Here is an 11,454-nt window from a genome sequence, read left to right on the forward strand (position 1 = left end):
CCTCTTTTAAGTTTTAATTATCTTCGATTAAACTTTTGTTTTACTGGTTTGCTTTGAGCGTGTGTGGTAATTACAGTGGACTCGATAATACTGTAAGTAGCCGTTGGATTTCGTCAACCATCCGTACGCGGTACCCATCGATTGGACCTGTTTTTTCCTCACCGCAGCCATTTTTTTCTCCACGTTTTCTTCACTTGGCGGTTAGGTGACGGTAAATTATCAACTCCTCCGTTTTAAGGGAACAGCGAATTTCCTTTTCTTCTTTTTTTTGTGTAATTAAAATGATTTAATGCCAAATACGACGTCACATTTATCCCAAATGTTTAACAGTGAATGTGCTTAGCAGGGCAGAGCTGTCCTCTATCTATCACTTCCTATTTCATTTCCATCATAATCGTTATAAAATTAGCAAATATAGTTCAAAATAAAATCTTCCGATTAGATTTCTACCCGAATTTATCTTATTTTATTCTATTTTATAGATCCCCTTTGAGTAAAAGCAGCATGGGTGTATGTCCAACATCATGACATTGATTTAGGCAACAATTGGACATCTCATAAATTATTTGGAAGGTACAAATTTAATTGGCTTCTTTCACCATATATTGTTTTATTGAATGCAGGTTCAACAAATGTATTTGAATTGTCAAAAACTATGTGTCATATATGGGAAATTTGTATGCATGATTTATAGTTAAAAATATATATTATTATTGTCAATGAAATAAAAAAATTTTAAAATTTTAAATTTAAATCGTTATATTGATTTGTTTACTATATTAGTTTGATACCAATTTTTTTTCGTTTTCTTATTTTTAGTTAAAATGGGCATGTGGGCAAGTGTATACTTTTGTACTATACTTGTGTATACTAATATAATCCTTAAAACAAATTTTTAAAAATTTGATTTTAAATTTTTGGTTTTAGATAGAAAGTTTGTTAATATAGTTAGTACGGGATAAGTTTTGTATCCTTGTATAAACTTGGATATAACAAGATTATATTATAGGAGTAATAAATTAAAAATAAGAGAAAGAAAAAGAGAGAAGCATAAAAGTATAGGCAGGCATTAGCCAAAAGCGTACGAGAAAGCCAAAAAATGACAATCAAGGCCATGATTAGGTATGATCAGTAATGAAGAGATTTTAGATTTAGAATGATGTCGTTGTTATTGGTAGGTGTAGGGGAAAACTTAAAAGGCTTCATCACAATGAATCAATGATAACTACTCTTTTCCTATCCATCAAAGGGATGGTTTTCAATAATAATTGTTTTTTTTCTTTTACAAAAAGGGCATCTCAACATTAAAATAATGCATGAAAGCGTTTGTCGATTTCAGAAACTTCTTTGAGATGCAACTCACGTTAGAGGAGTTGTCGTAGGTCTTATTAGGGGTGTGGTATTAATTAGGCTTAATTATTGTCAACCCATCATTTGGATTGTTGACAACTAGGGTTTTGGCTAGGATTCATGAACAATCTATAGACTAAGTGTTGATGAGATGACTTTGAAGAGCAATCCCTAAACTTACCAATAATTATGATTGCATATAGACTAATATAATATTCATATTTTCGTACTTTTGTTTTTTATGTACATGTATCATTGGTACATCACCACTACATGATAGTAGTAGAATATTTGTGTGAATTTTGGTACATAAAAAAATCAGTGCCGGTTTTCGAATTAGGTTGAGAAAAAGAATCATGTGTAGGTGGATTGGAAAAAAATAAAATAAGGAAGAATCTATACGTTACAGGATAATAATAAGGATCCAAAGTTGTAACTCAATTAAATATTTGCAAATCCATTACAAACTCACTATGTGATACAGCAATTGTTTTTCCTTAAAGCAATCAACTAAGTATACAAAACGGAATCAATTGAATCAGCACACCCAACCTAAGATAATAAAAAAATATTAAAACCCCAGAACGTAGCACACATTTTTTTAATAATTTTATTTGTATTTTTTAAATTGTTGTGGAATTTAAAAAAGAAGTCAAAAACGCTGAGGTAGTTTATCTTAATTCTTAGGTTTCTTTATTATTAAAATTAAAAATTTAAAGTTACGTTTAATCCGTTTTGTTACTGTTCAATTTGCAACTGCTTTTGCGAGAAGAAACTGTAATTTTTGAGTTAAAATTATTATCTCGTCTCGTTGAATTCCCAGTTTGCTTTTCGTGGTGCACGTGAGGCTCGTGGGTTTCCGTTCATCTAATCGCAACTGCAAAAAGGTGAAGTTGGACTCCAGTCTCTCTCCCAACACACGTGGCGTGAGCCTGACGGTTCGTTCCTTTGTCGATCGTACTTTAGCGTAGATCCGACGGTAATTAAAGGCCATTAACCTATTAATCATGTCGGAGTTTTCTCTTTTCGAGGTAGGATGTCCCTCAAAAGTAAAATACGCATCACGCAACAGCTGACCAAAGTCATGGTTATTTGGTAAAGATTTGAAAGTCATACCATGCACGTGTCGTTCTCTCAGCGGCCAACCTAACCCTCAGCCTGGAGGCGCGAAACACCTTGTTTCCATCTAATCATCTGCGCTCACAACGCTTGCGTTTCAACATCGCTTTAGGCGCAATAACTAAAACGACGTCGTGAGGTCTTGATTTCTTAAGAAGTGCTGGGATTTTAGGCTATGCGGAATTGCGGATGCACTAGCTCGACGAAGTGGCGAGTTGATTCGGAAACTTCAGGAAGTGCGATCTGATGTGGGCGGCTTTAAGATCCCGATATCTACGTCTATCTGCAACATCGTTGCCTTCGTCTTCTCTCACTGATCGATCGTGGAAGCTAGGGTATTCAGGTTTAAATCGGACGTTCTCTTCGTCCAGCGCGGAGAGCAGTAGTAAAGAGTTGCTCAGCCTGCAAGAGGTGGAGAAGGTTCTGAGCGATGTGAGAGCAGATGACGTGACGGTGATTCCAGTGGGGAACCAATGCGATTGGGCCGATTTCATGGTGATTGCCACCGGTAGGTCCACGTGGCACATTAAGAACATCGCTCAAGCCCTAATTTACAAGGCACGCTTCTTTGTTCTTTTTTTTTTTCTTTTCCAGACCAAATTTCTTTTATTCCCCAGTTTCCTCGATAAATTTAGAAAATTACTCTCTTTCTTAATAGTGATTATGTGGAGGTGATAGCTGTTCATTTGTTAACATGTTTGTTATGTGTATGAAGAAGCTCATTAGTTATGTTTATTTGCTAGAACAGGTTAAGCAGAAGCAAAAAGGAGCTAAGCGGTTGGTTCTACCCAGTGTGCAAGGACAAGAGACGGGAAAATGGATTGTTGTTGACTCTGGTTCGTGCTGCATTCCCTACTTTTGTTAATTCTGTTGTTTCTCAATCATTTCTTTGCATGGTTTGTATAGTGTTGTCTGATATATGCATTCCCATATGAAATGTAAGGTTTCCAAAATAGTGCTGGTAATTGCTTTTGGCAAAAATGGAAATGTCACATAGAATGTCTGCAATTTGCTTCTGCTGCTTTCTGAAAATATCACTGAAGCCAAAAAGCAAAATGTAATTTTTTATCAGTTGCTATCTATTGTAGTAATTCATTTGTTGTTGAGGCAACATATAGCTGGTCAAGTTTTATCTGTCATAATGGTATGATTGATTTCCGTACAGTTGGCATAAAGATAATAGGACAAGCCATACTTCCTTTCTTGGAAAGGAGAGATGGAGTGAGTAATAGATGGTGCTATCTAGGGGTTATTCTCTATGCCCCTTCAAAGGAATTGATCTCCTATGAGAATATTTCTTTGCGCTTGAACACATACACAGGGTTAGCAGTTTCGCATTGAAGCCAAAGTTCTGGCAACATCTTCCAGAATGATAGTATCTAATTCTAGATATTCTTGCATGTTTCATGCAAATTGTATGCATTTTTTTTTTGTAATTTATTTTTCTGGGGGTGTTTCTTTTCTTTAGGCAGGGTGATAGTTCATGCTCTCGACGAGAAGGCGAGGGCTTATTACAATTTGGAAAATCTTTGGACTCCAAGGACAGTCCTGAAGGAACCAGTTGAGGTAAGTCTGTAAATTTTTTATCTACAATGATGAATTTCTAATCCTTTGTCTTAAATTTCCTATGAAACCGTCTAGGTCTCTGATGACCAGAGTTAGTCAGGTTTAGCTTCTCCATCTAATAGCCTTGATGTTTATGTCTTGCAACTCCCTGGATATTTTTTTTGTGGCGATACATCTCAGGAGAATATTCCAGAATCCTTTTTAACTCAGATAGCGGTAGTCATGGAATTCTAACCAGATTTTGATTATAACAGAATGTGTTTAAATTTCAATAGTGGTGCTAGCAAGCTTGAAATGGCATACTTTACGGTGAAGCGCACCCAAATAAATAAAATAATTTACCATGTGGAAGAATAAGGCTTGATGAATGATATTTTCCTTCTTTTCGCTTTCTGCTCTCCATAACCAAATAGCTTGAATTTCTGTGAGCCTTTCTGAGTTCTCTTACCACTTTCCAAATACTTGTCTGTCAATGAATTCCTGGATATTTGGGTGTGATTACCTGAACACATTTTCGAGAGTTAAAAAAGGAAATGTTTAGGGTCATAAGTATACTTACAACTTGTATATGAACTTACAGTGTAGGTATATTCTATTCTCTAAGTTACAAAAGCAAAATAATCATTAGCGTATATGGTTTCCCTATAGGACTGCCAAAATTAACTTTATCTGTTGATTACCTGTAGGTCAATCTTATCTTGATCTGGTTCAGTTAATAGGGGAGAACATCCTATAACCTCTTTTTCTCTTCTTGGGGTCTCTCATTCTCTTCCTTTCTTGCTTTCGTAGTGTCTTTTGTCAAATCTTTCCTGCAGATACAAAATATCTTTTGCTAGTCAATCTCTTAAACTAATCTTTCCTTATTTTTCATTTCAGGAGTTGACAAAAGCTTTTGTAAAGGTTCGTCGTGTTAATAATTCCAAAAAGCCAGCCCAGAGAAGTGCTTAATCAATTGACAACTCGGATTTTGTAGATGTAGCTAGTTACATGATAAAGTTCTTTGCTACTTGTAGTTGAAAACCATAGAATTGATATCTGATCAATAGTTCTTTCGGAGCTTGTGTTGTACTGCTATATTCAGCCTTTTGGTGGCCTGTGTTGTTGTTTATCAAGGAGAAACCACCGTCCCCTTCTGCCATTCGCCCCATTTCCCTGAGCGTGATACTTCTTACTGCACGCTCTTTCAACTGAGAAATGGGAGTCTATATCAAAAAGGTTAATTGGAAAGCAACCATCTAAGAAAGATTTATAGTATCAGATAACGAATGAAGAGCTTCACAAACTTTTGCTTAAAGCCAAGCTAGGAAAATTTCGACGCCAGTGGTCTACTCTGCATTTGGTAGCTTCCCTTTGCTTCGGTGGGTGAAGTCAGCCCAATTCGTAGGAATGGAAAACGAAGTCGTTTGCATTAATCACGCTTGACTTGAAGGCCTTGTTGGCCACTTCCTTTGCTTGCGGTTGAGCTGATTAACCTAACTTTCCTCCAATTAATTATTTGATTTTCCATTAAAGTGCTTAGAGCACCTTCATTTTACTACTTTGCCAACCAACGGATGTTTCCGCTCTATCATACACCATTCAAACGCATTGGTTTTGATTGTAATAATCGGGGAAACGAGACCCATTACTGGACAAACCGTCAATCCACCCAAACAGCAGGAAAACAGGTCTTACATATTGAATAACATTCCACACTTGTCACGGATCATTACTCTCTCTCTCTCGTAAACGCGTTTAAGAGAGTGTGTAGCACACCCGTCTATAAAAAACTCAAAACCTACCGCATTTAAGGAGTTGTATAACACACCCACTTATAAAGAGTCCAAGACATCTCATTCTTATCCGATATGAGATATCCTGAGTCTCCCTAGACCCAGACGCTTTGGCCACTCTGATATCACTTGTTATAAGATCTGGTCCGTTCTGACACCACTTGTCATGAAATTATTTTTCTCTCTTATAAATAAAGGTGTGCAACACATCCACCTATAAAAAATCCAAAACCTACCATTTCTATCCGACATAGAATAGAAGCACTTTCCTCGTTAGCTTCGTTGGCATCGCCACTCGTAACAGTCTCCGGACTTCCCAAAGCAAAACCGCACGCCAATTAACATTTTTCTCTCTGTTCTTCCGGCTTTATAAAAAGCATCGTAATCATTTTTCTCCGCTTCATTTCTGGCTACTCTCTTCGCTCCGCGTTCTTATTCTCTTCTCGCTGTTCGCGGATTCTTCGGAGCTTCAATTTCCATGGCGGCTGTTGCTGGATCCAATGTCGTTGCCTTTAAATCCGGCTCGAAAGTCGGAGATTGCAGTGACCGGAAAAATGTTCAGTTTCGCCAATGGTATCCGATTTCTGGGGGAATCGGATCGGTTCAGACGCGGCCGTGCAATGGTCTCCAGTGCAGATCGAGGAGATCGTTTGCTTCCTCCGGTATATTTTCTCTTTGGCTTTTAAGCAATTACTTTTATCTTTGTGGGATGTTTGTGCTCAATTCGCTCCATGTATATGAAGTATGAATTAAGGAATTTGAGAATTGTTTAACAAGATTAACCGCTAATAAGCGATATTGGTTGATAATCTACGAAATTATTGAAAAATTACGAGAGGCATTCTAGTTAATTTGGCTTTTGATCCTTTTTCTTTTCCAGGTGTAAGAGCTCAGGTTGCCGCTGTTGAACAAGCTAGCATTGAAGCAGCTCAAAAAGTAGAAGCTCCCGTAGCCATAGTAACTGGAGCTTCTAGAGGCATCGGTAGAGCAGTTGCATTGGCCTTAGGGAAAGCAGGTTGCAAGGTTAGTGGATGTTCATTGTCAAGGTCTTACTAAACGTATTTCTCTCTTATTGTCATTAGTTTAAAATTTGAGGTAAAGCCTTAGGAGGAAGGCAACTTGGGCTGGGGTATGAAGTCTTGACTAAAAATACGAATCCTAGGATAAATTCATCATGTCATCTTTAAATTTTGTTGTTGAATAAAGAATATTAAAAAAAAAGGAGTAAATTTCATCTACATCTCTTGTGATTTCAACTTTTCTCACATGGCGGTGCCTTGTTATCAATTAGCATCATTTGGACATTCTTTTTCCTAATTAGTATCCTGTGAATAACTTTTGTTTGCACAAGAGGTTAGATTGTTAATTTTTTACCTAGTAAAAATACAAAAATATCCTTAAGTGTGTACAAAGCTTACTTTTGAATTGAGGGTATTTTGGTAAGTTTACTAGACAAAATTAGCAACGTAACCCCTTGTGGGAATAAAAGTTATGCACAGGATGTTAATTGAGAAAAAAGATACACAGGGTGCTAATTGGGAAAAATGATACCTAGAAGGTGCTAATTGGAATTAAAGAAATCACGAGATGTCATGTGGAAAAAGTTGAAACCACAAGGGGTGTAGGTGGAATTTAGCGAAAAAAAAAAGACTTTGATTTGTACCAGGGTTGCATCTAATTCTATTTCTTGAATATAGGAAGCTATCAATCTCATCAATTCCTAAAAGTATAGTGTTAATGATTAGAGTAAAGTCAAGTCTTGTTTGAACTTTAAAGTATTGGGTAATAGAGTGGACTCATTCTTCATTATGCACTGTATACTGTCCTAAGGCCTTTCATGCTTCTTTGCTGATAACAATTGCATCTCAAGTGTCCTTTTAAGTACTTTGAGAAAAAATGTTTTAACAAGTTATATTTTCTATTTACTATTAGTTATTGAAAAAAATGGTTTTTGATGCTTTGTGCTGTTGCAGGTCCTAGTAAATTATGCTAGGTCATCAAAGGAAGCTGAGGAAGTTTCAAAAGAGGTGAACAATTTTCCCTTTTGAAGAATTTACATGAAAACTTGAGTGGGATTTTGTGTAATTTTTTCCATTTTCTCTTTTTAGTTGTTGGAGAATTTTTGTTGTGTAATGCATAAAAATTCTTATTAGTCACCGCCATTATGTTTGCTAGACTGGAGTCTTTTGTTTTACCACAGAGGAGAGTTTGTAGGCTGCCTAAAATCTAATTCTTGGATTCTTTATGTGCTCATTTTTGCATGTTCTTGAATGCATCTATTGGAAGAAGAGTCACGAATGTGATTTTTCTCCAGATATAATAATTTGATTTTTTTTTTTAACTTGACCTTTCGTCACCTTCAGTCATTACATGAATCTTGCTTTAAAACTCCTTGCCAAAGTGCCTTTGTGTTTTTTTTTTGGTTATCTGTAATGTTCTTTAGGCAGTGGTTAAATTTTACTGCATAATTGAAATGACTAATGTTAGCAGTTTGTGTGACTATTTTGTAGATTGAGTCATATGGTGGTCAGGCTCTTACTTTTGGTGGAGATGTTTCAAAAGAAGCTGATGTGGAGTCAATGATTAAAACTGTGAGCAAATGTTCCCCTTCATTTCCTATTTTGTAATTTACTAGTTGTTGCATGTTTCATGATTTTATATCTGCAGACTGTTGATGCATGGGGAACCGTTGATATATTGATAAACAATGCAGGTTATTGAAAATTCTTTTCTTTTTCTCAATAGTTATTCAATTGTCGATTTCTATCTAGTTCCTTAATCTGGTGACGATGGGTTCAGGAATTACTCGGGATACCTTGTTGATGAGAATGAAGAAATCACAATGGCAGGAGGTTATTGATCTGAATCTTACAGGAGTGTTTCTTTGTACACAGGTCTGAATGCTGGACATTTGACTAATTATTCTAGTGGTTGCTTGAGTTAGTTATTGAAACTGAGTTACTTTACTCTTTGCAGGCTGCAGCCAAAATCATGATGAAGAAGAAAAAGGTATTAGGATATTTCTCATTTGAAGGTCATGGGTAGTGTACTTGCTTTATCAATTTGTTTGGAAGTGAACTTTGTACCTCCAAATCAACTGATTCAGCTACAGCCTCTAAACTTAAGCCTCAGTATTTTAACATGGCTCTTCAAAAAAGCATCTTTCTTGTTGATTCTTTCTCTTTTGTAGTGTCAGATATGTTTTAAGCATGCTTAAAGATTGTTGGTTTAGACATGTACCATGTCTCAGTATATGTTTTAATTTCAGGGAAGAATAATTAATATAGCATCAGTTGTTGGTCTGGTTGGCAATGTTGGGCAAGCCAACTACAGTGCTGCTAAAGCAGGAGTTATTGGCTTGACAAAGACTGTCGCAAAGGAATATGCCAGCAGAAACATTAATGTAAGTTTTCCAGAGTGATAACACTTTAATTCCAGTAGTAAGAAAAATCCAAGGGTTAAGTGTTGTCCAATATTGCCCTTTCCACATAAGAGGAAAAAGATTTAGAATATGCAATGTGGGATAAGGTAAAGAAAGATGATATCGTATTGACTATTCTGATATTGATGTGTGTAAGAAACAATAAGGACACCTGTTATGGGGCTGAGGAGTAGAGTTCATCCTGCTAGTGGCAGGTATGTTTACTCTGATAATGTTAAGTATTCTTCCAGGTAAATGCTATCGCCCCAGGATTCATAGCATCTGATATGACTGCCAAGCTTGGCGAAGACATTGAGAAGAAGATCTTGGAAACAATCCCCTTAGGTAAGAGATGATTATATAAAATCAAAGTTCATATTTCAATCTTTATGGATTTCTTATTAGTGCTTCTTAAATTGTTAGCTTTTGTGCCCTACTAAAGTCACCAAGTATTTGCTAGCTTTCATGTGAAATGCTTGAGAGTTCTTATTGCTGCTAATTTTGTAATGTACCAAATACTTTGTATCTTTGTTGATCTTATACCGTACTCCCACAACTTTCTTCCATTGCCTTTATCATTTACTGTAAACTCATATTATTAATGTGATATCCTAGTTTCATCTGATTCAAATTGTATGTTTCAGTTGTCATTCTTAGTAATATTTGTAGCAGCAGTAACTAAATTTTAATGGATACAGGAAGGTATGGTCAACCAGAAGAAGTTGCTGGACTGGTAGAATTTTTGGCCCTGAACCCTGCTTCCAGTTACATCACAGGACAGGTTATAAATCTATTTCATCATGATGCGTTTTTGTATATATAATTTATACAGTGGACTTGATGAACCTGTGCTATGCCACAAGTCACAAGTGTCCATGACTCCACTAGCCTACTATAAATAGTGCCTAAAGATTGACTACTTAACTTGCTGAATGCTATCGATTTATTTTATCTGGCCTTTGTATGCTTGCATGGGCACTTGCTTAGGTTAATTTAACCATGGGGCTTGGCCATGCATGCCTTGATATAACTTTAACCTCACTTAATGAATCTTTATAGGTTGAATGTCGTTGCCTTGGTCTGGCTTATTGTATTTTGTGCCCTTGCTACATGTTGGAATTTTATGTTCTGGCTTTAGTGATTTCTTCATCCCTCTTTTGTATGTGAGTTATACGCTAGGCCAAGCTTATTGAAAATGTTATACTTGCGTTCTGTTCTTGACCTGGCATTTGCTTGCTTTGGTAATTCGTGAGCTTTCATAAGGGGGACTGGCACTATGGGAACACTAAGATTAGGAGCTTGCCTGAGATGCAAGGTTATTGTTCAATCAATCCCTAGGCTTGCTAGTCCACTATTGGCATGCCACATCATGATTCATGGTCGATTACGCTGACCCTGTTTGTGGCAGAGTCTTATTATATCCTGCTTCCCTTCCCCTTTTGTTAGCTGATAGCCAGGACATGGTTTTCTTGCAGGTGTTCACCATCGATGGGGGAATGGTCATGTAAATTTCCCACTGTCCCTGGTTAAGCTTTCAGCGGGTGCTTCTGCAACTACAGCTGGACTCAAATTAATATAGCTTGTTTAGCGGATGGTGTTGTTCGACAGATTTTAGCTTTTGTATCTACTTAATAAACAAGAATTCCCGAATTTTGGCAGCATTTAACTTAAGCATGTTGTAAAACCAAAGGAAGAGCTATGTAGGCTTTCATTTGGCTTCGTCTGAAGTGTGGATTTTGAGCAGTTTGTCATCCATGAAGAGTAGTATTTCAAATTTTCAATGGAAGCTGGAGGAAAATTCTGTTATTGGGACTGTTTCTGACTGGAACAGGAGGCTGGCTCTTATCACAGCTTTGATGTTGGAATGGGCAAAGTGATTTTAGCACAATTAAGCCAAAATACGGAAGGTAATTTGGCCGCAAAATAATATTCATAGCAAGTCTAAAGTAAATAAAAGCGCATGTAGAGATGGGTGGAGGCAGTCATAACAAACAACGATAGACACTTGCCATATTTATGGCTGGGAAAGCGGAGAAGAGTAAACTAAACAACTGGGAAGGTGCTGTTCGAGAAATATGAAAATATCCGACTAGGCGAATATCCTTCAGAGCATAAAGCATACCGTGTCACGTGTACCTACTCTTCAATTGAGAAGAGTCGTCAAGAAAAGAGCAAAGAGGTTACTTTGCCCTTTTACTTTCAAGTTTCAACCGTCTAAAAAGATTG

The 11,454-nt window shown here is 36.7% G+C and overlaps 2 protein-coding genes across 2 annotated transcripts; both read left to right on the forward strand.

The window, feature by feature from the left end:
- Positions 1 to 2,612: 2,612 nt before the first annotated feature.
- LOC110423239 (Lojap-related protein) lies at positions 2,613 to 5,109 on the forward strand. Its single transcript, XM_021437400.2, has 4 exons — positions 2,613 to 3,027; positions 3,218 to 3,305; positions 3,938 to 4,035; positions 4,912 to 5,109. Exons 1-4 carry the CDS (start codon positions 2,716 to 2,718, stop codon positions 4,981 to 4,983), a joined length of 570 nt encoding a protein of 189 aa, XP_021293075.1. The 5' UTR covers positions 2,613 to 2,715; the 3' UTR covers positions 4,984 to 5,109.
- An 800-nt stretch (positions 5,110 to 5,909) lies between these two features.
- LOC110423377 (NAD(P)-binding Rossmann-fold superfamily protein) lies at positions 5,910 to 11,034 on the forward strand. Its single transcript, XM_021437595.2, has 11 exons — positions 5,910 to 6,469; positions 6,688 to 6,830; positions 7,781 to 7,834; positions 8,318 to 8,398; positions 8,475 to 8,520; positions 8,607 to 8,701; positions 8,784 to 8,816; positions 9,076 to 9,210; positions 9,480 to 9,573; positions 9,927 to 10,009; positions 10,704 to 11,034. Exons 1-11 carry the CDS (start codon positions 6,286 to 6,288, stop codon positions 10,734 to 10,736), a joined length of 981 nt encoding a protein of 326 aa, XP_021293270.1. The 5' UTR covers positions 5,910 to 6,285; the 3' UTR covers positions 10,737 to 11,034.
- Positions 11,035 to 11,454: the final 420 nt, after the last annotated feature.

Source organism: Theobroma umbraticum, unplaced genomic scaffold (assembly GCF_002168275.2).
Source record: "Theobroma umbraticum cultivar Fairchild unplaced genomic scaffold, ASM216827v3 scaffold_20.0, whole genome shotgun sequence".
NCBI classification, from domain to species: domain Eukaryota; kingdom Viridiplantae; phylum Streptophyta; class Magnoliopsida; order Malvales; family Malvaceae; genus Theobroma; species Theobroma umbraticum.

Bases quoted from the DNA above. Each gene is read 5' to 3' on its own strand.
- LOC110423239 (XM_021437400.2), top strand. From the start codon at position 2,716: ATGTGGGCGGCTTTAAGATCCCGATATCTACGTCTATCTGCAACATCG. The intron at 3,306-3,937 runs GTTCGTGCTGCA...TCTTTTCTTTAG, and splicing joins ATGGATTGTTGTTGACTCTG to GCAGGGTGATAGTTCATGCT. The intron at 4,036-4,911 runs GTAAGTCTGTAA...TTTTCATTTCAG, and splicing joins TCCTGAAGGAACCAGTTGAG to GAGTTGACAAAAGCTTTTGT.
- LOC110423377 (XM_021437595.2), top strand. From the start codon at position 6,286: ATGGCGGCTGTTGCTGGATCCAATGTCGTTGCCTTTAAATCCGGCTCG. The intron at 8,399-8,474 runs GTGAGCAAATGT...TTATATCTGCAG, and splicing joins TGGAGTCAATGATTAAAACT to ACTGTTGATGCATGGGGAAC. The intron at 8,817-9,075 runs GTATTAGGATAT...TTTTAATTTCAG, and splicing joins TCATGATGAAGAAGAAAAAG to GGAAGAATAATTAATATAGC.